The sequence below is a fragment of the Ipomoea nil genome, unplaced genomic scaffold (genome assembly GCF_001879475.1).
Source record: "Ipomoea nil cultivar Tokyo-kokei standard unplaced genomic scaffold, Asagao_1.1 scaffold1043, whole genome shotgun sequence".
NCBI classification, from domain to species: domain Eukaryota; kingdom Viridiplantae; phylum Streptophyta; class Magnoliopsida; order Solanales; family Convolvulaceae; genus Ipomoea; species Ipomoea nil.
Window position 1 is genome coordinate 2,245,986 of NW_017617471.1, and position 26,590 is coordinate 2,272,575.

Here is a 26,590-nt window from a genome sequence, read left to right on the forward strand (position 1 = left end):
TCATGAAGATAGTTTTCATGAGAGATGAAAAGAAATAAATCATCAATTCTTATTTGTCACATTATTGATTAAAAATAAGAGTGTACATAGAACTTTGGAGTATATATATAATAGAACACCATGTCCTAGGGTCTAGTTTGCATTGTGGACTCCGGTCCAAAACAATTATGTCACGGGTACCGTTAATATAATGTGTCTTTAGTTAATAAATTATGCACCTATAAATAAATTGAGAATTATACTTGTGTAACAACAACAAAGAATATCTCAATTACATTATAAACTATCAAGCCCAAACGCCCATGCACCCCTAGTTGTAGCAATCCTTTATAATGTAATTGAGATATTCTTTGTTGTTAATAATGTTGTATTCATCATGTCTTAAAAAAAAAAAAAAAAAACCGAAATAGATAGAAGTTCTAAAACTTTATAAACTGAGATAAATTGGTAGAAAGCTACTCTTTTCCACTCAATGTCCTTTATCTTCACCTAATATTGTTTGCCTCAACTTCAATCTTTCTGGCAAAATTTATTTGATGAAGGAGTTTCCGGCATTTAGTACAACCAGAAACTTATTTTGGGTTGATAACTTAAAACTTTATTTTCAGTAATTTAATTTGGTTGTTTATGGAAAGTTCTAAGGCAATGTGTTTCACATTGTTTTACAAGGAGGAATTTGAGAAGATTGAAGCATTCACTTCCAAACTACCATTTGAGAGTTGGAACTGTTGCAAGCCGCCGGTGTTAAACAGACCAGGCCATTGGCTCCTGTACTTGTTTCTATTTAAAAGATGAAGGCTTCAAATTATAACTGACAGGGACAAACAGATATTTAAAGATCCCTTAATCTTAATCAGTTTATTAGTACAACCTAAGCAACATTGGCTCTTATATTATTTAGTATAGTATAGTAGATAATCTTTATATTTTAATCCTTAATCTTATACTTTTTGGCAAATTATACTATACAAAACATGTTCTATCATTTTACCTATCAGCCAGTATGACCATGTTAGAATTTTGGTAGATAATGGTCCAAGAAAAATCAGCAATTTGTTAGTTTCTGGGCACTCTAAGACTTATTTTTACGGTAATAGTATGAAAGGGTTTTAAGTACTTTATATTTAGGCCATGTTTGGTAAATGATTGTTAACTGTTAGCTGATTGGGTTAATTAGAGAGTATAATTAGTTGATAACATTAGCTGATTGAAGAAAAATGTTCGGTAAATTAGTTGTTAGCTGATAGCTGTTTGGTATAATTTCTTTTTTTTTTTTAAAGCTAATTGAAAAAGTTGTTTTGAGTAACTTTTTGAATTTTAATATTTTGGAGTACAAAAAACTAATTAATCAAATACTTATATTGATTTTAAACCAAGTTAAACAACTAATAGTGATCAAATAAGTCAAAATTAACCTAAGGTAATCATTTTACCAAACGGGACCTTAATCTATTTTGTCTTAATTAAAATAGTTCCACACACAGTGTTTTCTGGTGTACTATTGGAGGTTGATTTGAAAAAGTAGTTTGAATGAAGATAAATACCATATCACCTACTGTTATATAGCATAAAAATGTATGTGCTTGGTAGACTTTGGACTTGAATATATATTGCTTTAATTAAAATAGTTGCACATAAAGTGTTTCTTGTCCTATTAGCTAGGTTGATTTGCATAAGTAGTTTGGATGAAGATAAATAGCATTTCCCCTAGGGGCGTTTGCTTTACGAAATCTTGGATTACCCCAGGTAATAGGATTACCATTAGGGGGCGTTTGGTTCATGGAATCTTGGATTACCCCAGGTAATAGGATTACTTCTGGAATGTATTGTAAGATTTTGGGAATGTAAGATTACCTTGTGTGTTTGGTTTGGATGGTGTAATATAATATTACCTTGTTTGGTTCAGGGTTATATTTTAGGTTATATGGATCAATTTACAATAATGCCTTCAATAATATATATATATATATATATATATATATATATATATATATATATATATATATATATATATATATATATATATATATATATATATTATGTGTGTGTATTTATTTATATCTATGAATGTATATCCAAGCTTAAATATTAAAAAAAAAAAAAACTACATATATAAATATACACATGTATATTTGATTATATAAACATATATTAATGAGAAAATGACACTTTTTGCCCATGAGTTATATATTTAAAAGCACTTTTTCCCCCTCAATTATTCTAAAAGTGGTGTTTTTCCCCCTGATATATTAAATTGACATTTATACCCTTAAAGTAAACATTTTATTTATTTTACTACTCCAACAAATTATTGCGTATACGTAGGGATGACCACGGATCGGTTTGAATTGAACCAGATACTAAAGCAATCGAATTAATAATCTTCGGTTATAATTCAAATCTAGAACCCAATATTTTAATGTCAATTTATTAAAATTATGTATCAAAAAAATTGAATCTTGAACCGTGAATCGGCGGTTCCGGATCCGATTCGCGATTTTGAACCGTCGTTATTTTAAAATCTTATTTTTTATTTTAAAATAGTATAAATTCAACAATAAATGTATTTTATTTTTTTAGTTCGGAACATGAATCGTCCGTTCCGGTTCACGATTTTAATAAACTCTAAATATCGAATTTCGATTCTAAATTGTAATTGGAATATTTCGGTTTGGTTGCTATAGTGTTTGTTTAGTTTGAACCAAATTATGGTCATAATTTATTAGAGAAAAAAATAAATTAAATATTTAGTTTAAGGGTAAATATGTCCATTTAACATTTCAGGGGGAAAAACAACCACTTCAATAATTTAGGAGGAAAAAATACTATAGGTATATAACACAGGGGGAAAAAGTGCCATTTTCCCTATATTAATTTCATTATTATTATTATTATTATTATTATTATTATTATTATTATTATTATTATTATTATTATTATTATTATTATTATATAAGGATTAGTTAACAAGGGCAAAATTAGAATAATTCAATGTAATCTAAGATTACCTAAAAAAATGGGAGTAATCACATTACCTTGAAACATTACCGCCACATCAGCTTTCAGGTAATATAATATTACCTGGTAATCTCATGACTTGAACCAAACAAGGTAATATAACATTACCAAACTCAGATTACCTAGGTAATCTAAGATGACCTGAACCAAACGCCCCCTTAGGAAGGTAATGTGAGATTTTGAGAATGTAAGATTACCTTATGTGTTTGGTTTGGATTGTGGAATATAATATTATTTTGTTTGGTTAAAGGTTATATTTTAGGTTATATGGATCAATTTATTATAATGTCCTCAGTAATATATATCAGGTTATATTTTAGGTTATCGCCACATCAATTTTGAGGTAATAGAATATTACCAGGTAATCTCATAATTTGAACCAAGTAATCTCATAACTTGAACCAAATAAGATAATATAACATTACCAAACTCATAATCCTAAACCAAACGCCCCTAATGTAACAGCCGGCGCTTGTACCTTTTTTGCTTCGAAGACTGCAGATCAGAGTTACGCACCATACATATTGCATGCAAATTAAAGCTGCGCTGTTGCCACCAACTCCGCATGACCCTCTCCCGGCATATGCACTGCTCAACCACTCCGATCCGCCCAACTAACACATCTCTCCTGCTGGAAGGCCTGCTTCCTCTATAAATTCTCTCTCGGTGTAGTTGGGAGAATTCCCTCACCTTCCTCCAAAAAAAAAAAAAAAAAAAAGCCCCAACACTACTATACCTACGCCAAAAATGAGGATACTACTTGTTGTAATTTTGCTCATCTTTTTTGGATCTATTCCAAAAACTTATGAGCTACCATGGGATGAGTTTTACCTATCACTATATTGGCCTCCGGGCTACTGTTTCACTGCTAAAAATTGCTATTACCATAGAGTTACAGAAACATTTACCATTCAAGGGTTCTGGCCTATCGATTATGCTGACCGAAGTCCACCAATACCATGGAATGGTCACAAATACGACCATAGTCTGGTGAGTTTATTCTTCCTGTTGTTGTAAATAAATATAATATTATTGTTATAACTTGCTAATTTTGATTTGAATTTTTTCTTTTAAATTTATAGATGTATGATGAATTGATAGTCCAATTGAGTACATCATGGCCAGATTATCAGGTGAATAGGCTGAAAGAAGCTTTTTGGGCCGATGAATGGAACAAACACGGCATCATTTCAGAAAGTTTGTTAAATCAAACTGAATATTTTGAGACGGCCATAAAACTATACTACAATTTAGACATATCTCACATACTTTTATATATGGATGTCCTTCCTAGTCCTATTCCACAAGATTCTACTCTGTTATATATGGAGCTCATGAGAAGGTTAAAAATTGGTCCTTTGTTTAGATGCCATGGACTCTACTTGATAGAAGTTAGGATATGTTATGATCAAACAGCTACAACTTTAATAAGTTGTAATAAGATGAACTATAATTGTCCAGAATATTTTATTATTAAAAATGCTTAGCTTAATTATTGTAATCAGATGGACTGTAATTGTACGTCCACATGCAGTATTTTATTTTGAAAAATGCTTAGCTTAATTAAAACATGTTTTCATCTACGATATTACATTCACTTTTTTTTTTTTTTTTTTTTTTGGTTGGGATTAAATAACGCGAATTCAATATAATTAACTTTATTACCTTTTTATCTATATTATACATTTATACTATTAATTAATAAAAACAAGGAATAAGTGCCAAATAAGCCACTCAAGTGCACACTAAATTGTAATTAGGTCATCAAATTCAAAAAAAAAATACAATTAGGTCCTTGAACAACACAAAATCATGCAATTAAATCCAAAATAATGATAATTAAGAATTGCAATTAGGACTAAGCTCTACCTTGCATTGTGAACCATGGTTCAAAAATTATGTGTCACTCAAATATTTTGTGTCTTCAGTTAATAAATTTTATGCCTATAAAAAATTGAAGGCACATAATATGTTAACCCCATATTATGTGTCTATAGTTAATATATCATATGCCTCTAATTTATTTACAGACATATAATATGATAAAGACAGACACATAATTTGAATGTCACTTTGGATCAGGGTCCACAATAACTTTAAGTGACTCGAGCTATCAGGTTAATCCGTTTAGACCACCAAGTTAATCCGTTTCAGACTTATTGAGATATTTTTTTTTATCAGATTAAAATATTTCAATCTTAACACTAAATTTTTTCTTGTCGGATCATCAGTTTCAGGCTAAGATTGATATTCCTTGAGAATGATGCAGGCTTGATGTCTACCATGGCTGCAATTTTTAAGAATGAAGACTATGTATCACCTTAGTTATGAATCTTTTATGAAGTGGTGCAACTATTGTTTATTTCAAATATTGAAACTTTTAACAATACTAAAACACTGAAATCTGAAACTATGAACTGAAAGGGTTGATCCTAGCCACTGGGAGACAGACTAAAGGGTGAGCTCTGGGGAGAGTAAGCCCAGGCCCCTCTTCCATGTCCACTCTACCTTCATTAACTTCCCATTTAAAGCACTGAATCATGGCAGCCAGGCTGGTTTGAACTACTTGCAGAGCTAATGAGGTTCCAGGGCAGCCTCTCCTCCCACTTCCAAATGGCAAGAACTCATAATGCTGCCCTCTAACATCCAATTCTCCACTCAGAAACCTCTCCGGTTGAAACTCGTGTGGGTTTTCCCAGTGCCTCGGGTCTCGGTTGATGGCCCAGACGTTGACGAAAAGCCTCGTCTTTGCAGGTATATTGTAGCCTCCGACGATGCAGTCCTTGGTTGATTCCCTCACTATCATTGGCCCTGTGGGGTGAAGCCTGAGAGTTTCTTTCACAATGGCCTGAAGATAGGGGAGATTCGAAATGTCTGATTCTTCTACTAGTCTGTTGGTTCCAATGATAGAGTCCAGTTCTTGTGATGCTTTTTCCATGGTTTCTGGATGGTTTATTAGCTCTGCAAGTGCCCACTCTACTGTAATGGCTGATGTATCAGTTCCTGCTGCAAAGATGTCCTGCAATTCAGATGTTCAAAACAATGTTTGTTTATAAGTTTTTGATGTCATCTATGAATTAAGAAAGACATCATGGTTATAATCTAAGACTGGGCTAGTGTCTGATATCGCTCAACTGGGCTATAATGCACATGGGCCAAACAACGCTAAAAGACTGAATCCAATCAATTAGCTGGTCTAATCCATGACCTACAAGAACCTTAAATTATTCAAAAATCAGTTTTGAAATTTGGGAACTTCTAAGTAGTTAGCATTTACCAGAGCAAAAGCCTTGATGTTTTCTCTGGTTAATTTCATCTCTGAGCTTTCATCTTCTGCTATATCCAGTAAGATGTCAAGCAGATCCTTGACTGCTTCATCTCCAGTAATATTGTTTTGTTGCCTTCTCCTTTTAGCATCTATATGATCATGTATGATCTTTTCCATCATTTCATCGAATCTCTCGTGCACGTCCTTAAGTCTCTTCCTCAGCCCCTGCAAGTCCAGATTCTTACAAAACCAAATGAAATCTGAGAGGTTAAACTTCCCTGTCAGTTCTGCAGTTTCTTTCACCAGCATTCTTACACTCCCAGCTTCATCTTCATCCTCACAGCACCTCACACTCATAAGCATTCTTGATATTACATTGTTTGTTACCCTTACGAGCTCGGCTCCAACATCGACTTCTTCACCAGCTTTAGCCTTCTGTGAGAGGCGTGCCAGAAAGCGCCTTATCTCATCGCGCCTCACAGGAAGCAGAAGGTCTAGTGTTCGGCCTCCTAGAAGCTCAGACATGCAGAGCTTTTTCATGAACTTCCAGTAAGGTCCGTAGGGAGCAAACGAGAAGTCCTGTGAGCCATATGTTAAGTAATCCACAGCAGCTGATGTGGGGCGATCGGAGAAGGAATGATCGTGAGTTTTCAAGAACTCTTTGGCCATTTCAGCTGATGAAGCCACCACACAAGGCACAGAGCCAAGCCAGATTTGCATCAAGGGTCCATACTTGTTAGAGAGGGTGTGAAGTGCTTGGTGAGGTATCGGGGCGAGGAGATGGAGATGGCCGATGATTGGGAAGGCTAGCGGGCTTGGAGGAAGACGAGAATTGGTTCTTTTTCTGAATAGAACTCCGAGTAAGATGGTGAGAATTAGGCAAGAAAAGAGAGGAAAGATGAATTCTTGAAATTCTTCCATGCCTGTCTTTGATCTTGGTTCTGCAGCTTATGCTTGGGCCTATTTAACCATAAAATTGTTTGATTTTTGTGTCTGTTTGATTTCAAAGGACCTCTCTGATGTGGTTTTAGTAGGTGCAGGCATTGACTCAGTATCAAATGAAGACAAGTTGGAGTTTTATAGTTTATGTATGTAATGACAAACAGATAAGTTGTGATGATGTTTTCTTTTTACTAGTCCTAAGGTTTATGTCTTCTGTGGTTTAATGTCTGCTTCAAAACCATTCCTGGAGAATAAGACAGATGGAAAGGGACAAAAGAGTGGCATAAAATTTGAAGTCATATATGGGAATAGGAATCTAATCATATCCCTTTGCAGTATTCAAGAATCCATATCGACTTTGACCCGATCCAAATCGAGGGTGAGTCCAAGTGAAAACATTGCTTCAAAATGATCACTTTAAATGTCATTTTTAACTAATTTTTTTTAGCATACTATGATTCTGTAGTTGTAACATTTTTCAAACATTTAGTACTATTATCTCTATTATTGTTAGTTTGTTACATATGCAATAGACATAGTGATTGCCTTTCTGCTGAAAGATAACATTCTTTAAATTTTTTTCAGTGACGAGAAAAATCCGTAGTTATTATCAGAGTTTGCGCGTAGGGTAAACCCGCTCCTGTATAGTAATTCGCAAACCGCACAGGAGAGATGCTAATGTCATGCTTTACCCACTTTGCCACCTCTTTCGGGGCTGAAAGATGGCATCATTTATCTGCTGTTTTCTATGTGAGATTAAGATGTTATTGTTTAGCCGTTTGCAGTATCTGTTGTTTTCTATTTACATCACTCTTTGCAGTATCTTTTATTCTGTATGCAAGATGAAGATGCTAATGTTTAACAATGATTTTGCTGTTTGTAGCATCTGTTATTTTCTATGTAAGATTAAGATGGCATTCTTGTTTGTAGTTTCTGTTACTGTCTTTGGAAGATTAAGATAAGATACTATTTAACCAATGATTTTGCTGTCTGTTTTCTTTCTGTCACCCTCAACTTCTCATCTGTTTAAGAAAAATGGGATCAAGATATCAAGAACAAAAAGCAAAAACGAAGAAAAGTTTTTACGGGGTTCGAATAAAAGGAGTTTTTTTTTTTTATTTTTTAATAATATTTTGGTGATCCTAATTTTGGTGGACTAATCTCAAATCCACAAGACCTCGCCCTTAAAGTCACTGTAGAAGTAAACCGCAAGTTGCACAATCAGCCCACCAGTCAGACCCTAGCTATTTTTTTACGTGATTCGTTGAGTTGCTTTTCAGTCAGTACGCTCCAACACCTGTTATCTTCCAGTAACATATGAGACTTACACAACATATCCTAAACTACATAGAAGACAGCTAGAACTAATAGCAGATTGATTTGTACATCAAACATAGGAGAAACAACTTCAACTTCATTATTTTTTCAGAAATACACATATGGAACAGATAGCTAGAACCATACCAAATGAGTCAAATTTGCATTGAGCATCTTGCCATATCATAATCATGATGGAAACTTCGCGTTTACTAACTGGAGAAATGAAAAACTGGGGAAAGGAAAACCGGAGAATTGAAGTAAACGCATGCCAAATCACTTTCCTATGCAATTTTCAGCGGATTAGCACGCGTGACAGGATAACAGATGAGGGGATGAAGCATGGCAGCAGAAAATCCTACCCCTTCTTCCATGTTAACTCTTTCTGCACCTTTGATCTTCCAATCGAAGCACTGGACCGTTGCCCCGAGTGTGCTATGCAACACAGCTGCTGCAAGAGCAGCCCCGGGGCAGCCCCTCCTCCCACCTCCAAATGGCACATAATCGAAAGTTTGGCCCTGCAGACCCTCCAGTTCGTCGGGCTGAATCAACAGATTCTCCTCGGTTGTGTTCGCCAGATATCTCTCGGGCACAAACTCTGCAGCGTTCTCCCAGGCCTCGGGGTTCCTGTTGACTGCATAAAGATTCACCACAAGCCTGGAGTTCTTGGGTATTTTGTACCCATTTATCATGCAATCCTCCCTGCACTTTCTGAAGACCAGTGGGAGTGATGGATGCAATCGCAGTGTTTCTTTGACGACGGCTTGGAGATATGGAAGGTTCGGGATGTCTGAATCCTCGACTAGCCTGTTTATCCCCACAACCCTGTCTATCTCTTCTTGCAGGTTCTTGAGTGTTCTTGGATGGTTCAGGAGCTCTGCAAGTGCCCATTGCAGTGCCACACTCGTCGTGTCGGTTCCTCCCAAGAAAAGATCCTGTTTTTTGGCACCAAATTTCAAGAATTTGAGTTAGAAATAAAGATACAGAATTGCAGAAACAGAAGGGGTTTTGAAATGGTGAATGGCATACCAAGAAAAGGCCTTTGATGCCATTTCTAGTTAGCTTCATTTCTGCATTAGGATCATCTGCAATTCCCAGAAGAATATCCATCATGTCCTTCTTTTCTTTCTTCCCAGCCTGCAATTCGTTCTCGTGCTGCATTATAATCCCCTCCATGAACTTATCAAATCTCAGCAGCAATGCCTTGATCTTCTTCCCAGCCCCAAACAGATCATATTTCTTCAAAGGACCAAAGATCTCACCTGCACTCACCTGCCCAGAAAGCAGTGTTATCCCCTTTGCAATCTCTCTTATCTCTGAACTCTCATTCTCATTCGTAGAACACCTAGTGCTCATCATCAGCCTGCAAACCAGATTATTCGTCATCGCCATGAACCGAATCCCCACATCACAAGACTCCCCCTTTTCTGCACAACCCAGAAAACATTCCAGCAGCTTCATCATCTCTTCATGTCTCACATCACCAAACCTATTGATCTGCTGGGGTGAAAGAATCTCCACCATGCAGATTTTCTTCAAGAAAATCCAGTACTTGCTGTAGTCCAGAGTGGAAAACAAGGTGTCTTTGTATATCTGATGCTCTGAGGATCCAAATTCAGGCCTGGCTGCAAAGCTGATGTCATGGTGTTTGAAGACTTGTTTAGCTATGGCGCCATTAGAGACGATGTAGGACGATGACCCCCCGGTCTTGAGCCATATAAACGGCCCGTATTGGAGGGCTAGTTTCTGAAAGGATTGGTGCCATAAGAAACTGAGCAAATGCAGATGGCCAATTATTGGTAATGCCGGTGGGCTTGGAGGAAGATGGGTGTTTGGGGTTTTGTGTTTGATGATGAAGGAGAGAGTGATAAAGGTGATGAAGAAGAAGAGTAAGATATAGAGAAGACCATCCATGGCTGCTTTGACGTGCAAGAAACTTAACCCACTCTGTGTTTTTATATACACAATTGTGAGTAAATTCAACTTAGTAGTTAATTCATCAATAGTGTTGGCATCAATTTTTTTGACTATTTTTGTTTTTACCTGCATTTTGCTAGTGGTCTATGGTTCTATCCTTGTTTTTATCTTCATGATGTAGTTACTTTGGATAGAGATGTCAAAACGGTCCATCTTGCTAGGTTGGGCCTGTTTAACCCGTTTTAGGTCGAGTTAAATTTTTTGTTATCTATTACAAGGTAGTATATGTTCTATACTTTCTCTATCTGTTGCAGACCAAAGAGTCAATACCCCACCACCGAGGTTCGATCCTGTGACCTTTCCTCAAGGAGAGCCACAGAGGTGGCATCTGAGCACAAAGTGCTTGGCACGCCGAGTTAAGTTAGAATGGAAAAAGCTCAACAATATTATTATGCAATATGTATGCTATAATAACATGAGACATGAAATTAGAGTTTATGATTTATTCATGACATCTGAGCACTTCCAATGAATTTGTTTTACATACAAACTAGATTGTATATCAACTTACAACACTCTCTCTATTTTGATCTGTCTTACAAAATCATGTTCTGTTGGGAGTAACATTCTTTTACTAACAAAAACCTTAACTTCCTACAATGCAAAACAGTCTTGTGTTGTTCCAAAGGGATGATGATCAGCCACCACAACAACCCCCGCCCGCTTTCGCAGCAGAATTCGAGTCTTGATCCGCAACAATGATCCTAGTACCCTTGAGCGTTCCCTGCCTCCCAAGATCACCATCTGCACTCAATGTTTTCTTGCTTATAATCCTATATATTTCGGTGAGGATGTTCATGAATGCGGTCTCCACGTTGGTGGCTTCTAGGGCCGACGTTTCCATGAAGAACAGGTTTTCCCTTTCGGCAAACTCCTGGGCGTCCTCGATAGGTACTGCCCGCAGGCTCCCGAGGTCACACTTGTTCCCTATCAGCATTATCACGATGTTCTTGTCCGCGTGGCTCCGAAGCTCTTCCAACCACCTCGCCATGTGGTCGAACGACTGGCGCTTTGTCATGTCGTATACCAGCATCGCCCCTACCGCCCCTCTGTAGTACGCACTCGTTACTGCTCTATACCTGACACAAATATAAACATCATCAGACATCACCAAAATATATAGTTGTTGTTTAGAGTATGTTTCAAGAAACTGAAAGTTGTTTTTCTTTTTTGAATTTTGAATACTATTGACTCTGTTACAATGTAGTATCTGTTCATACATACTTTCTCAACCTACTGAAGCACAAAGAGTCTGCCCTCACACTGGGGTTCGAACCTGAAACCTCTCATTGGAGCTATGCCGCTCCACCAAGGCCTTTAGTAAAGTTGACGAGTGAAACCCGCAACTACTACCTGAGGACCCTAGCTGGCAAGGACCACCACAAGGAAGTAAACTAACCTAGATTGTCTATAACTGCCCAGCTCAAATCAAGAAAGTCAATAGGTCGCTCCTGTTGGGACAACCTAACATTAAAGACAACCTATGATGTATCAACTTAAAGGCAACCTAACCTTAAGCTTAGCATTGACATAGCCAACAAGAATGAGAAGAAAAATATGAAATAATCCTGGAAATAAGAAGAAAAAGGGCAGACCTTTCTTGGCCAGCAGTGTCCCAAATCTGTGCCTTGACTGTTTTCTGATCAATGATGAGAGTTTTAGTCTGGAATTCAACCCCAATGGTGGCTTTTGAATCCAAACTGAACTCATTTCTTGCAAACCTAGCCAGGAGCTGAGATTTCCCCACCGCTGAATCCCCAATCAACACAACCTTGAACACATAATCTATCTGCTTGTTGAACTCTCCTCCATACAAATTCGTCATTATCGCGAGATCCCCTAATCTGATCCAATGATGATTTCTTTTTCCTCAACCCACGCCCTTCCAAGATTTGGATTTCAACATCTGATTGAGGAAAAAGGGAACCACAATCTGCGACGATTGATGATGACCCAGATCCCAATTTCTCATGAAATTGGAAAATGATGGCGAGAGTGTCAACGGGAAAAAAAAAAACAAAACAAACAGAAAAAAAACAGGAAAATGGGAAGGGATCAAATGATGTTTTGAATGGATTTAGAGCTAGGGTTTGTGAAGAATGAGGATAGAGGGAATTTGGGCATGCTGATTTTTTCTTTGTTTGAATGGTGTTTTTGCTCCTGAGGAGAGAGAGAAAGGTTAGAGAGGACCAACGGCCAGTGCGGGACCAGTTAACCGTTTTTTGATGAGGTTAAGGTTGTCTTTGTTTCAGCCTAATATTTCTAATGACTACATTTTGTAATTGTATTTATTTACAAGTCCCTCCTCTATAGTCTTAGTAAAAAAAAGTTAATAACTTTGCTTCGCTATTCTTACCAACGAAGGCACGAAGTTAGCCATGTCATATAAACAGAGTACAAACACTTTATAAAATCTGTAAACTGTTGAAACTCGTTAGACAATTTAAACTATAGGGCAAAAGTAATACATGATCGATCTTTCTCTCTTGCATCTAATCTATGCTTCTTTCCTACTAATTCTATGCTTATAACATTGTTACTTTGTGGCATCTATATGTATCATCTTATAGGTATAACTAATCACTATCCCATTAACATGCTAGTTATTATCATGGAAAAAACAATACAATACTACAAGAAACATAAGTTCTAACTCTTGTATATTTCCTTCCCTCTTTCTGTGTCGCGAATCCCATTCTTCTCTGCTCTACAGAAGTGTTATGTCAGACTCTCTGATTCAAACCCGGTTTTTTCATAGCCGAGCATTTGCATTTGTCTCGACAGTCTGCAAGGGTCTGCATCCAAACGAGACGAAATCTGTGAGGAAATGTTGATGAATATATATCAGTATCGTTTGCTTGTACCTTGTATTGTCTTTGCAGATCTTTAATGTACTCGACCGCAAAATCTAGCATGTCTGCTGTGTTGGTTTGCTGCAAGAAGAAATAAGCACAAAAAACATGAGAGAAATCGAGAAATGCAGATGAAGAGAAATGAAGAACAGCCTAGCTACCTTGTCCATGTTTGGGACGAGGTCCTGTAGTTTCCTCATTCTTTCGCTAATTCGTGTTCTTCTTACCTGAAACATAGTACGAAACGAACATGTGTTGTGTGTGTAGGTTTAATATCCAAGAATTATAAGAAAGATCATATATTCATATCCTACCCTCTCTGCAATGCTTCTTGGATGAGTAGCACAGCCACGTTTAGCCCGGATGTTCCAGGGAACAGTATCTGGGAAGTTTGATAGCTTCTCCATAGCAGATATTGCAGAAGAATCAGTCTTTTGTGAACTTAAAGGGTGTGACAAACTTTGGGGTTGAGTTCCCATGTCCCCAACCTGTTTAAACGCGAGAATTCTAGTTTAGAAATCAAAACCAGAAACTGATCTAAAAGACTAAAACCAGTATTTAATTTGCATATCAGATTCATTGCCATACTTGAGTATTAGCAGCAGCAAATAGGTTTGTGTCATTATCCAGCTCCCTTTTAAGGCCATTCAGGTTCTCTGCAAAGTTTGGAGGATCACTCCACGAGGCAAATGGAAACCCATGGCCAAAAAATCGAGTGTCTGCATTGCCATTCCCGGGTTTCTCATCATCATTCTCACAACTTTCTGCATTGCTCTCATTCTCAACTTCTGTGATTTGAGACAACATCCCTACACAACCAGATGAGTAGCTCAAAGGACTCTTCAACTTGTTCGAAGATAGGCTCGTGTCTCCATGACCACCATGCACCGCCATTCTGTATCCCTTCATCGCGTCATAACCTGCAAATAGATAATCATTCAAATCCAGGAATTGGGGCTATAGCAAGAGAGAAAGTTTGGTTCAGTATTTCACTATTTTGCCATCACAGATCTTCAACAAGCTATTTCAAGAAACCAGGCCTTATTGATACTGTGTTTCAATGATGTGGAATCCTAAGATTTGATCTCTAGCTGTTTAACTTCCCATCAGCATTAAGAAATCAACTGAGCAGACAATGGGATGAAGATAAACTCCACCCAACAAAGTAGATGCAAAGCAGGACTTATCAACTATAGTAATTATCTGTATTTCATTGATAACTTAAACTATTAATTTTCCTATATGATACTATTTCCATGAAAATAACTAGCACTAAATGAATGAAAATGAAAACAAAAAACCCATTATTGTCATTGATTACACCACAAACCAATAACAAGGGCAACTAAGAGCTAAATTCCAAGCTACTCTTTCATATATGCTTTCTCAGAAAGTCAAATCACGGTTAACTGAAGGCAACTCCAGTCAAGTTGGTTACTGAGAGAGGCCTATTGACCTTCTTAGTTTGAACTGTGTATACCTGTGTAGGCTACAAGTTTCCCTCGTTACTCAAAAAAAAAAAAAAACATGCTCAACTTGCATATGTTGATCCATATACACAACTACACAAGTCAAAACCACTTTCCATCAAGGACAAAAACAAAAATGATAAAACACAGAAAGCAAATGTAAGAGATGATGACTTCAATAAGTTTCAGGACAGTACCATTTTGAGGGGTGAGATGTGAGAATAGGCCAGGAGGTGAACTGTTCTGTCTCATGAGATTGGACCCCAATAGCCCACCACCATCCACCAATTGGGCACTTGAACTTTGCCTTGGATACTGAGGAGGCAAACCAGAAAACCCATTAACAAAACCTTTATACCCACTGTCCTCCAAATTCAGACTACCCTGAGAGACCAACCCCCCATTTGAACTGCCAAGATTGAATCTTGAACCAGACCCATCACTCTTTTCAACCCCATGAGTGAAATTCTCAAGCACAGAGCTTGGGGCAGAGCGAAACCTGAGCAACCCAGAGTTTCTACCAAATTCTGTGTTACCAGAAGGGTCCATGAACACCTCCCTGCTCCTTGGAAACAACCCTTTTCTGGCTCTGGAATTCTGGGAAAAAATCGAGCCGGAAGAAGGAGATAACTCCCGGGAATCATCAAACATTTCTTTCAACTTTTGTATGAACAACTGCTTGCTTGTTAAGCAGTGTGTCTTCAATCACAAGCAAGAAAGAATAGTTTTTTCTCTTCTTTTTTTTTTTGGTTTTCTTTACATAAAACTTTTTCCCGTTTCACATAAGAGGTGAGAGCCTTAAATCTATGCTATTTTTAGGACCTTGACATGGAAATATGGAATCAAGTGTTGTAATTATGGTAAGTTGATGGAGAATTTGGATTTATTTATTTTTCGTAGTAATTAATGAGGTGGGTGGGGGCTGGAAAAGGAAGCATACAAAAATATGTTAACTTTTCTGGTTTGGGGATAAGTAGAAAAAGACTATACTTTTGCGTGCCTGTGGGGTTGGCGGCTTGGCGCCTTGCCGTCAAAGGTGAGGTGAGATTTAGTGAGAAACCTATGTCCTATGTTTGCTTGTTTTAAGATTAACTATCATAACCGAAAAGACTAAAAATGTTATTTTTCTTTAAAAAATAATGATACTTTTAGGCCCTGTTTAATAAAAAATTGGCTTATAGACTAATTTTGGCTTATTTGATCACTATTAATTGTTTAATTTAGTTAAAATATCAATATAAATATTTGGTTAATTAGCTTTTTGCAACTCCAAAAGGCTAAAATTCAAAATGTTATTCCAAGCAACTTTTTCAATTAGCTTTTTAAAAAATAAATTATACCAAACAACTATTAGCTAACAGCTAATTTACCTAACACTTTTTCACAATCCGCTAATGTTATCAACTATTTATACCCTCTAATTAACACAATCAACTATCAGCTAACAACCATTTTACCAAACAGGGTCTTAATCTTTTGAATGTGATGAAATATAGACGATAGTCTTTTGAACATTTGCTTTAATAAAATTTGTGTCGCAAATACTTGAGAAATTAAATCTACGCAACGATTATAATGGATGAATTAAAAATACAGACGTTTTACACTCCCACATGATTGAACTAATATAATTCGATCAACCGTTTTAAACTAAAATATTTCAATTAAGTGAATGATTGAATTCAATGCCCATAAACCCCAGCCTTAGTTGGTCTCTTTAGGAAATCTTGCAGCCGCTACCCTAAAAAATGTGTTATGGGTGAAATCTGTATTGTGATTCTAGTCTACGAAAGACCACAAAAATTTAAACCAACATATGTTAGCCTTAGCTTATCAGTTCAAATCGAGAAGGTTAATAAAGAGTTCCCACGTAAAATCAAACTTAAAACTTTATAATTACCAAACTAATTGTCCAACTAATTCGACTTTGGTTGCGTCTAATTGCCCTAAACTTATTAGGTATTAATCAGTAGGTTTATTTCCCTTATGAAATATTGCAAAAGTTTCTTTCTCTTTCGTCATTGATGAGGTTTTTACAATTTAGAAGGAGGCCATGGGGGATATTCACCTTTCCTCTGCTTCTCTATATATGCAAGGATAGGACCCCATCCTCTCTAGATATTTCATAAAGTTGACCTCCTTTTGGTTATACACAAAATTGAATTTGTTCTTTATCCCTTTGCCCTTTGAAAGCTTATTCGGATGCCTCTAATCAACACTATCAACCATTAAATAATGCTTCAATAATGGCTAATGAAGAACATGAATCTATAAAGCTAAGCTAGTCAACAACAAAATTATTAATTTTCGTTCTATTATCATTCTCTAACTAATTTTTACTTCTTAACGTGACCAACTGTACGTGTAAGTCTTTTAAAATTGACCATGAATTAGTTGATCGCACCACAAATTAGTAAAGATCAGTAGTTAACTGGTGAGTACCTCATGAGCCTGTTCTGAATTGTTTAAGAGTGTGATGGAGCATCAATGCATGAGAGATCACTTGATCAAACACTATTTCTGTGAAACTCGTCACACATGGTCTATGGTCTTCCTAGTTTGATATATATATCTCTCGTGTGTGGTTTGCTAGTTATTATACGTGACTGAAGTATTACCCAGTGCACACTCTTACAAAATGATTGCGGTTTTTTATCACCCGAAAAATATATATATCACTCGAGAATCAATTATATTACCAATAATGCATATCATGATGAGAAGAAATCGCAAAAGAGAAATGGAATTAAAGATAAGAAAAGGGAGGAGAATAAGGAAAGATTGGGCGATATTATTGAAAGCAAGAATCCAAGTAAGTATATATGAATATGATGATTCCCGATGGTGTTTAGACTTTAGATGGAGGAACATAATATATATAAATCTTTGAAGAATAAAGTTAGTTGTCGGAATACATAGGGGGGTTTGGTCGCTAAATTCAATCCTATGCCGTTTAAGGATACATTTGATTAGCAAAAACTGTTTGGATTTGTGCTCCCCTTTCTTCAGCACGCCACGTGAATCATATCTCCTTTTGGATCTCTGCTGTCTGCCTACTCTAAATATTATATTAAGATTTGACAACTTAATCAAAGGTCTTGGATTTAAATTTTGAGGTCTAGTAAAATTAGTTTTAACTATTATACCTTTATTCCAAATGCATCTTAGATGGATTGAAAATTAATATTTTATTTTTTGATTGACATCAAATATCGTAGTTTCGTCAGAATAATTTTGATCCTTCAAGTTCTCAACACATATTGTATATTTTTGCGCACAAGAGGCTTCCTCTATTCGGATTAGTCATCTCTTTTATTGAGTCTCAGGGTTGATTGGGCATCCAATTTGAACATGAATAGTTGAGGCGAAAATCAATATTTTAGACAATTCATAAAAGGGAAATATTGAATTAGTTTTGTTCTTGACAATAATGTATAAGCATTTTAGGAGTTCTGAGTTAGTTAAGATACATTTCGCTATTCACTTTCTTCACTAATACTTTAAGATAAAAATACTACTTAAACTTCAAAAATCTACTCTTAAACTTTTACTTTCACTGAATGTTCAAATTTTATTGAAAAAAGAATGAATAAAAATCATGAACCTTCTTATATTAAGTAATCAAATCATCAAAATGGTACAAGTGAAAATAACATTTTTACTGTTTCTTTTCAGAAAAAAAAAAAAAAAAAAAAAGACATTTTTACTCTGAGTGCTCACTTAATTCACCCGTGATTGTGGTGTTGTGTGGAGGGAAACATGGACACGTGATCCCACATCCCCTTCCACGTCCTATTATTTATTTACTTATTTCTATTTTCATTTGTATTATTATATTAAGTTTGAACTTAGAGAAAATAAAATGGAGGTGTTTGGTAAATAGCGATTAGTTGATAGTTATTAATTGATTGGATTTTTAGGTTTAATTAATTGATAATATTAGTTAATTGTATAAAGATGTTTGGTAAATTAATTGATAGCTGATTATATGCAAAATAACTATTTTAAAAAACTAATCGAGAAAATTGATTTGAGCAATTTTTTGAGTTTTAGCCTTTTGGAATAATAAGATGTTACAAAAAGTTAATTAACCAAACACTTATATAGTTTGTTTAATCAAGTCAAACAACTAATAGTGGTCAAATAACCCAAAATTCACGGATAGGTTAACTATTTTACCAAACATAAAATGGCTTTCTCAAAAAGCTGATCTAAAAAAATATTGTTTTGAATTTTTATTGTTTTCGAGTAGTAAGTTGTTACAAAAAGCTAATTAATCAAATACTCATATTGTTTCCAAGTCAAACAGCTAATAGTGGTCAAACAAACTAAAATTGACTGATATGTTACATATTTTACCAAACAACCTATATGTACTCCATTCTCTATTCCCATTTTTATTCTCATATTTAAAATTTTGATGTAAACACTTTTACCGGGCTCACATAAAGAAAATAGGCAAATTATGCTATGCATCCGTATGCACCATGGATGGTGCATACGGATGCAAAAACGACGTCGTTTTGCATCAAAACGCGCTTCTTACTTTTTTAAATTCGATTCCCAGCAACAACATTATGTTATTCATTTTTTAGTTCATTCATTCAGGATTTTTACTTATGAAATTCTGGATGTATAGTTATGCAATTCTGGATGTGTAGTTATGAAGTTATTGATGTGTTGTTATGCAATTCTGGATTTATAATTATGAAATTATGGATGTGTAGTTATGCAATTCTGGATGTATAGTTATGAAGTTGATGTGTAGTTATGCAATTCTGGATTTATAGTTATAAAATTATGGATGTGTAGTTATGTAATTCTGGATGTATAATTATGAAATTATGGACGTGATGAAATTATGGATGTATAGTTATTCAATTCTAAATTATTATTTTTTAAGTTAGACGTCAAAACGACGTCGTTTTTTGCATCCGGATGCACCATGCATGGTGCATACGGATGCACAGCATAACGGTCCAAGAAAATAACATATCAGCGTTCGTCACATCATTAAGTAAATTTGAGGGAGTAAGATTTGGGAGTACATGGAGTAAATAAGTAGAACTGTAAACTTAAAGCTCCTTATCACTCTTAGGTGCGGTTTAATATACTTGGCTTGAAGTTAAAAGTTGAAAAGCTAGTAGCTAATAAATTAATTAATTGAAATTAAAGTATTTGATCAAATTAATTGTTGAATTAATTGATAAGTGTAAAAATACATAAAAAGATAAACTAAGATATAAAGAATTTGATTAAAGGGTAGATGATGTTATTTTTATAAATTAATAAGGATAAAAAAAAAAAAAAAGAGTCAAGTATTTATTTTGAAACGATACATGGGATAGCGTATCAAAATAAATTACAGAGTATTATTTAAAATTTCCTATGTTTTACTAGAGCTAAATAACGTATTTATAGTTTAAAATATATTATAAGCTCTACCAAACAGAGCATTAGTCATTATAAGCTAACAAATTATTGAATTAAGTAAATCATAAAATGTCAAATACCTTGTTGTTTAGTGACATTAGTGTTGTTTTTCACTATTGAAATAAGAGTTCATGTAGTATTTACTTTATTATATTACTCTTCTTCTTTTTTTCTTTTTTCTTTTGTTGCAAAATCCTTTTTTTTTTTTTTTTTTTTTTTTGAATACTAGAACCCGGGTTTAATCTTGTGACCTTCTTTTAAAGGAAGTTATAGATGTGTCATTTGAGCCAATCGTTATGCTATGGATATGTGTCCAGCATGCATGCTGGACACGGTAACGATGCGATTAGTGGCATCGTTCTCTTCCACTTTTTTTTTTTTTAATTTTATAATTGTATATCACTTTGTTATATGAGTATATGTTCATAATTTTATCATTATATGTTCATAATTGTAAGTTTATAATGTCAGAGCTCTGTGTTCATAATTGCATAACTGTACATTCATAATTGCATAACTGTACATTCATAATTCAATAACTGTAAATTCATAATTTCCGAAACTCTTTGTTCACAAGTTTAGAGCTCTATGTTCATAATTTTATCACTATATGTTCATATTGTAAGTTCATAATGTCAGAGCTCTGTGTTCATAATTCCATAATTGTACATTCATAATTGCATAACGGTACATTCATAATTCCGTAACTGTACATTCATAATTCAATAACTGTAAATTCATAATTTTTGAAGTTCCATATTCACAATTTTAGAACTCTATGTTCATAATTTTATCACTATATGTTCATAATTGTAAATTCATAATGTCAGAGCTCTGTGTTCATAATTTTATAACTTACATTCATAATTTCATAACTGTACATTCATAATTCCATAACTGTACATTCATAATGACACAAACAAATAACGACGAGACAAAATTAATTTTTTTTTTAAAACTAGAATGACGTGTTTTTCCTGAAAATGACGTCGTTTTGGACTCGTGTCCATAATGTATTGTTGACACAGATCCACAACATAATTTGCGCATTTGACAACAAAGTGCATAGCTGCAAAATTCTTATTATATTATTTGTTTACTTTTCCTCAATATAGGGTCATTCACACGTGACTCCTTTCATTAAAGCCTAGTGTCCTTGGAATTCGTGGGTCTACCAGCCTGGACTATTGCTGTGAGCCCAAATCGTGTTTATTTCCAAAACATTTTCATAGTTTATTGGGCTCCAAAAATTTATACCATTTGTATTTTAACTTATTTTAATTGTTTATTATTATTTTTTTATTTTGTTATGCTAATTCTTTTTCTATTGGGAATTAATTATAAAAGGAGTAAAAATGAGGAATAATATATACAAATTTAATTCAACCCTTTGATTATCTTTTGGAATGGATCAAGTAATCTTCTCTTCAAGGATGTGGTTAGAGTGACTTTTTGGTGGACATGTAGTTGCTTTTGTGTATCTTTCTTTAGGTTACCAGAAAATCCAACAAACATAACTTGAAAATGTGGATTAGGTAAATTCTTAAGTGATCAGAAAAATATATAACCATTATCCAAGAATGTGTATTGAGTAAACATGCTCATGTTTTTTTCTCATGATTATATAATTGCCCACTTTGAATATTTGCTACTACCACCAAGATCTGCATCGATGGCCGTTCCGCCCAGGCTCGCACCCAAAGTTTTGCAACAACCGCTGCGCCATAATTCTTGAAGTCTTGAGTGGAGTGGAAGTCCGATTGTCGCTTCAAGATTGGAGACGTAGACAAAAGACCTAGGGTTTCTGTCTCGATTGGATAATGAAGTCTGAGTGGAGTGGAAGTCCGATTGTCGCTTCAAGATTGGAGACGTAGACGAAAGACCTAGGGTTTCTGTCTCGATTGGATAATTTGGGCGTCTGCTGCCTTCCATGGATATTGTAGCCGTTTCTCAGGCCCCCTCCCCGGAATTAACCCTAAATCTCCGTCCATGTTTGCCCATTTCAGTCAAGATCCTGCTGGGTTATTGCCAAGATTTTCTCCCCCCACCCAAAAAAAATTGAGTCTTTTCAATCCAACCAACACTAATTCAAATCACCATTGATGTTTCAATGTAGTACAAACAAGAATCACATACATCCTAGGAATACCTATAAACATTAGTTGCCAGCAAAAGAGAAAGGCCAGTTTCATGTTCTTCTTATTGCAAACCGATGCGTTCTAGGCTTTCAGCAACTGTTCTCATCCTAGGCCGACACTCCGGATCAAACTCTGTGCAGTTTAAGGCAATGTGAAACGTTGCGACAACCTGTTTCTTGGACTGAACCTCGTGCAGGAGCGCGGGATCTATGATCTCCGACAGCGGCCTTTCGTCCTGGAAAACCTTCCTCACCGTGTCCTCTAGCCCCTTGCCATCCTCCTCGGGACCTCCCTCTGGCACTCGACCGGTCAAGATCTCCAGAAGCACTACCCCGAAGGAGTAGACATCGCATTTCTGTGTCAGCTTGCTGCCCGAGACACGGGCTTCAGGCGCCTTGTATGCAAGGGATGGCGAGGCCGAGCTTCTCGGGCTTACCGTGACCTGATTGCTGGAGTTCATCTTTTTCGAAGCTGAGCTCGTGAGCCTCGAGGCATTCGACACAAGACGGGTTAGCCCAAAACCGGAGACGTAAGGCTGCAGCTCGTCGTCAAGGAGGATTTTCGAGGATTTTATGTTCCCGTGAACGTATCTCTTGGGACTGCACTCGTGAATGTGCACCAGACCCCTAGCAATGCCTTGGGCGATCTTCAATCTGGCCGGCCATGACAGTGTTGGCAAGGAAACCCCAGGTCCTCCTGCAACAGTTAAACACGAACATAAACAAACAGACAATATGTCGGGGGAAACAAAAATACCTCAATCTTTAATTCTTTATAGTACAATACAAAGATAAACCGGGATTTCAAGAAAACATTTACTCTACAAGGTTTATATTCCTAAACTATACACGCAAAGTCATCCCATAACCATAACAGAACGAATACTTTGTCAAAAACGGAGTACCATTTTTTCCACTTCCAGCAATACTCCCATCTCATAGCCATTTTCTAATTAACTTACCCTCCCAGAGAATACTTTGTCTAAGGTACACAGGTAGTAAATGTCAGCGGTCCGACAGGCAATTGATGTCCCATTATGAGGCATTAATCTAAAGTTCCAAACTATACAAGATGTGGGCACTATGAATTTAATATGCACCTCTACGAAATCTTATCTCGAATGCCCAGAATCAACAATGATGAATAACAATGCAGCATTCTTCGAGATTTCAAATAATGAATACAGAACAGTTAACAGACATCAAAACGCATTAGTCTTATATCAATCACAATGCAGCATTCTTCGAGATTTTGAGTAATTAACACAAAACAGCAAACAGTTAACACACATCAAAACGCATTCTTGGAGATTTTGAGTAATGAATACAGTCCAGTTTGTTTAACCATTAATGTGCAATTCAACTATGAGCTTAGGCTTTTTTAGTTGAGATGGAGCACATGCGTTCAATTTGGTTCAATTTGGTATCAAAGCCAGATCAAAGGTCATGAGTTTGAATCTCTACGTCACCTAAGAGCGAATGTTCGAAGAACAAGAAAGAAGAGGAATGATGTTTTACCATGTAAAGCATTGTGCAGGCTTCCATTGCAGATGAAATCAGTAACCAGAAGCTTCTCATCACTGGCATAGTAATATGCTCTGAGTCTGAGAATGTTTGGATGGTGGACTCTTCCAATGGCTTCAACCTCTGCTTCGAACTCTTTGAACCTCCACGTGGCGTCTCCTTCGCTCAGCCGTCTCACTGCGACCACGGTGGCGCCGCCGCTCGCCGCCGTGGCCCTCCCGCCGCCGGACACCACTTTGTAGACTATCCCACTCCGGCTCTTCCCGACTACATACGCGGATGCCCTCAGCAAATCTTCTAATTCCAACGCGAACCCTTCGTCTACGGCGATGTATTTCCCCTTTTGCCCTTGTTCGCTCGCCGGCGCCTCTGTTGTCATGCCCAGAGTCTCTTTCCGGATTTTGCCCTCGGTGAGGTTCCATTTTTTCCGGAATACCCAGAGTGAGACAAACGCCACGCCGATCACGATGGACACGCCGGAAATTAAAGAAACCGTCGCCGACCTGAGTCTCTGTTTCCCTCTATCTGCATGCCCATTTGGGGAAAAATCCGGGTTTTGTGGGTTTTCCGGGTTCGGGAAAGCTTTTGGGTTTTGGGCTTCTGGGTCTGGGCATGGGGTCGCCAACGGGAATCCGCAGAGGTATGGGTTGCCGGAGAACGCGGTGGGTCCCTGGTTCAACAGCGACCCTTCTGCCGGTATCTTCCCGGTGAGATTGTTGTGACGGAGGTCCAGGCTCAATGCTACAGGGAACAGTCCGTACGACGCCGGAACTTCCCCGGAAAACCTGTTATACGAAAGGTTCAAAGTTCCGGCGAGGTTGGAGAGGGCATTCAGCTCCGGGGGGAGAGACCCGTTGAGGAAATTGGAAGAAAGGTCGAGGTGAGTGAGGTTAGTGAGGGCGGCGATCTGAGGCGGCAAGGGCCCGGAGAAACAGTTGTGGGAGAGGTCAAGGGAGAGAAGAGAGGAGGCGTTGAAGAGATTCGCCGGAATGGGGTCGGAGAAGTTGTTGTAGGCGAGGGAAAGAGAGGAGAGAGCGGAGAGAGCACCGAGCTCCGACGGAATGTAGCCGGTGAGGTTGCCGTTGGATAGGGAAACGGCGGTGACTCGGTGGTTATGGTCACACGTCACCCCAGCCCACCGGCAAGGAGACGAGTCCGATTCCGACCAGCTCCCTAGAACCTGAGATTCGTCGGAAACAATGGCAGCTTTCAGAGCTAAGAGAGAAAACCCATCTGAACTGAGAGCCGAAGATACAGAAACACCCACCGCCAAAAAGAAGATTACACCCAGAAATGGGGAATCCCCACTGAAATTCCTCATATCAGTGAATCAAAGATTGAATCTTTCTCACACCATCGAATTAAAAAAAAGCGAAAAAAGATTCAATCTTTTGCATGGGAAACCAGATTTCTAGGGATTTTCTGCAACCAAGAGCAGGTTACTGCGGAAGAGAAGAAGAGAGTGAGAGTGAGAGTGGGTTATTGTTTGTCCTAACATGTGACGTATTATGGTTTTTTCTTGAACTGACTACAAAGATTTTGAATTTGGTTCTGTCTGTAATAACAGTATTATAGGCTTAATGCTTGTTTCTTGTTGTTTATGATGTTTGGTTTAAGATTAAAATTAAAGATTAAAGATTAGTAGTTCTTTAGTTATTAGGTGTTGTTTTCAATGCTATCACTGCAGGGTTTTAGAAATTGGTGAGACTATCTTTGCTTTGTTTCATTCATTGTCTCAACATGCTTAAAGCCTGTTAAGCCTGCCATTTCCATACACTTGTTCAAATTTCCTTACCTTTTTCTTTTATCAAATGAAGCATTTTTGAATTGATAAGACAGTTTTTTTTTTTTTTTTAGAGGAAAAAGATAATAGGTTAAATCAAGAATTCTAAAATAGAGTTAGTAGAGACAGTGTCCCACTATAAGAAAGAATCCTGTGAAATTAAATTACAAACTTTCGCTAGAGTATGAACCATAACATTCGAAGTACGAGGAATGGAAAAAATGGAACAAAGTTCAAAAGAAATCATCAAAGACTTGCAGTCCATAATAGCAAAACCAAGATCATCAAAGACTTGCAGTCAATGCTTATGGGAAAGGAAAAAATAAAAGAAATGATAAAAGTATTTTTGGTGATTGTTATTATTATTATTACATACAAACATTTTAGTCTTTATACCACTTTTTTTCTTCTCATCTCTAATAATTTTTACAATTCTTTCTTTCTCCCAACCAAACATCCCATCACTTTGCTAATACGTAGAGATTCGAACTCTCATCTTACCGCTCAAAGTGAGTTTTAATTACAGTTTTTTAATTACTGAATAATTGTATTATACTCCATCTAACCCATTTTACTATCATATTTACTTGATCAAACTAACTTTCTTTTTCTTTGCTTATTTTTTTAAGTAATTTTTAATTATTTTTATTTTTTTATATTAAATAATATTTTTAATGTTAGTTTTAAGTATATAAATTTTATATGCTAATAATAAACTTAATATTATGAATAATTAAAAATTACACAGGATATTAGTAAATTTTTGGTACAGTAGTGTACCAAATCCAATGGGAAGGACAATAGGGTGGTGACTGTCTGTATCTAATCCTTTTGTTTTTTAATATGTCTCATAAAATTTTGGCTGTCTTT

The 26,590-nt window shown here is 36.4% G+C and overlaps 6 protein-coding genes across 7 annotated transcripts; 1 reads left to right on the forward strand and 5 right to left on the reverse strand.

Moving 5' to 3' along the window:
* The first annotated feature begins 3,765 nt into the window (after positions 1–3,765).
* LOC109181123 (ribonuclease-like storage protein) lies at positions 3,766–5,343 on the forward strand. Its single transcript, XM_019330877.1, has 3 exons — positions 3,766–4,008; positions 4,101–4,215; positions 5,288–5,343. Exons 1-3 carry the CDS (start codon positions 3,766–3,768, stop codon positions 5,341–5,343), a joined length of 414 nt encoding a protein of 137 aa, XP_019186422.1.
* A 37-nt stretch (positions 5,344–5,380) lies between these two features.
* On the reverse strand, positions 5,381–7,568 carry LOC109181047 (cytochrome P450 93A3-like). The gene is made up of 2 exons (XM_019330801.1): positions 6,296–7,568; positions 5,381–6,037 (listed from the first exon to the last, which is right to left on the reverse strand). The coding sequence occupies exons 1-2, from the start codon at positions 7,205–7,207 to the stop codon at positions 5,429–5,431; spliced, it is 1,521 nt and encodes a 506-aa protein (XP_019186346.1). The 5' UTR covers positions 7,208–7,568; the 3' UTR covers positions 5,381–5,428.
* Positions 7,569–8,622: 1,054 nt separating this feature from the next.
* On the reverse strand, positions 8,623–10,638 carry LOC109181023 (3,9-dihydroxypterocarpan 6A-monooxygenase-like). Of its 2 annotated transcripts, XM_019330773.1 has the most exons (3): positions 9,575–10,638; positions 9,349–9,480; positions 8,623–9,306 (listed from the first exon to the last, which is right to left on the reverse strand). In XM_019330773.1, exons 1-3 carry the CDS (start codon positions 10,592–10,594, stop codon positions 8,830–8,832), a joined length of 1,629 nt encoding a protein of 542 aa, XP_019186318.1. In that variant the 5' UTR covers positions 10,595–10,638; the 3' UTR covers positions 8,623–8,829. The 2 variants fall into 2 exon arrangements, with proteins under 2 accessions (XP_019186318.1, XP_019186317.1); XM_019330772.1 differs by having other exon boundaries at positions 8,623–9,480; positions 9,575–10,637.
* A 331-nt stretch (positions 10,639–10,969) lies between these two features.
* On the reverse strand, positions 10,970–12,847 carry LOC109182111 (ras-related protein RABA4d). The gene is made up of 2 exons (XM_019332167.1): positions 12,118–12,847; positions 10,970–11,601 (listed from the first exon to the last, which is right to left on the reverse strand). Exons 1-2 carry the CDS (start codon positions 12,345–12,347, stop codon positions 11,160–11,162), a joined length of 672 nt encoding a protein of 223 aa, XP_019187712.1. The 5' UTR covers positions 12,348–12,847; the 3' UTR covers positions 10,970–11,159.
* A 99-nt stretch (positions 12,848–12,946) lies between these two features.
* On the reverse strand, positions 12,947–15,705 carry LOC109182108 (transcription factor bHLH130-like). Its single transcript, XM_019332163.1, has 6 exons — positions 15,041–15,705; positions 13,963–14,294; positions 13,689–13,862; positions 13,536–13,601; positions 13,387–13,455; positions 12,947–13,317 (listed from the first exon to the last, which is right to left on the reverse strand). The coding sequence occupies exons 1-6, from the start codon at positions 15,492–15,494 to the stop codon at positions 13,246–13,248; spliced, it is 1,167 nt and encodes a 388-aa protein (XP_019187708.1). The 5' UTR covers positions 15,495–15,705; the 3' UTR covers positions 12,947–13,245.
* Positions 15,706–22,348: 6,643 nt separating this feature from the next.
* Positions 22,349–25,474, reverse strand: LOC109182107 (receptor protein kinase-like protein ZAR1). Its single transcript, XM_019332162.1, has 2 exons — positions 23,932–25,474; positions 22,349–23,110 (listed from the first exon to the last, which is right to left on the reverse strand). The coding sequence occupies exons 1-2, from the start codon at positions 25,256–25,258 to the stop codon at positions 22,476–22,478; spliced, it is 1,962 nt and encodes a 653-aa protein (XP_019187707.1). The 5' UTR covers positions 25,259–25,474; the 3' UTR covers positions 22,349–22,475.
* Positions 25,475–26,590: the final 1,116 nt, after the last annotated feature.

Excerpts from the sequence above, each read along its gene's own strand:
- LOC109181047 (XM_019330801.1), bottom strand. The coding sequence starts at position 7,207 with ATGGAAGAATTTCAAGAATTCATCTTTCCTCTCTTTTCTTGCCTAATT. Across the intron at positions 6,038-6,295 it reads ACATCAAGGCTTTTGCTCTG|GACATCTTTGCAGCAGGAAC; the intron begins GTAAATGCTAAC and ends TCTGAATTGCAG.
- LOC109181123 (XM_019330877.1), top strand. The coding sequence starts at position 3,766 with ATGAGGATACTACTTGTTGTAATTTTGCTCATCTTTTTTGGATCTATT. Across the intron at positions 4,009-4,100 it reads ACAAATACGACCATAGTCTG|ATGTATGATGAATTGATAGT; the intron begins GTGAGTTTATTC and ends TTAAATTTATAG. Across the intron at positions 4,216-5,287 it reads ACACGGCATCATTTCAGAAA|GCTTGATGTCTACCATGGCT; the intron begins GTTTGTTAAATC and ends AGAATGATGCAG.
- LOC109182107 (XM_019332162.1), bottom strand. The coding sequence starts at position 25,258 with ATGAGGAATTTCAGTGGGGATTCCCCATTTCTGGGTGTAATCTTCTTT. Across the intron at positions 23,111-23,931 it reads CCTGCACAATGCTTTACATG|GAGGACCTGGGGTTTCCTTG; the intron begins GTAAAACATCAT and ends TAACTGTTGCAG.
- LOC109181023 (XM_019330772.1), bottom strand. The coding sequence starts at position 10,594 with ATGCAGGTAAAAACAAAAATAGTCAAAAAAATTGATGCCAACACTATT. Across the intron at positions 9,481-9,574 it reads GCATCAAAGGCCTTTTCTTG|GATCTTTTCTTGGGAGGAAC; the intron begins GTATGCCATTCA and ends GCCAAAAAACAG.
- LOC109182108 (XM_019332163.1), bottom strand. The coding sequence starts at position 15,494 with ATGTTTGATGATTCCCGGGAGTTATCTCCTTCTTCCGGCTCGATTTTT. Across the intron at positions 13,602-13,688 it reads CAAGAAGCATTGCAGAGAGG|GTAAGAAGAACACGAATTAG; the intron begins GTAGGATATGAA and ends ACTATGTTTCAG. Across the intron at positions 13,456-13,535 it reads TCGTCCCAAACATGGACAAG|CAAACCAACACAGCAGACAT; the intron begins GTAGCTAGGCTG and ends TTCTTCTTGCAG.
- LOC109182111 (XM_019332167.1), bottom strand. The coding sequence starts at position 12,347 with ATGACGAATTTGTATGGAGGAGAGTTCAACAAGCAGATAGATTATGTG. Across the intron at positions 11,602-12,117 it reads GACACTGCTGGCCAAGAAAG|GTATAGAGCAGTAACGAGTG; the intron begins GTCTGCCCTTTT and ends TATTTGTGTCAG.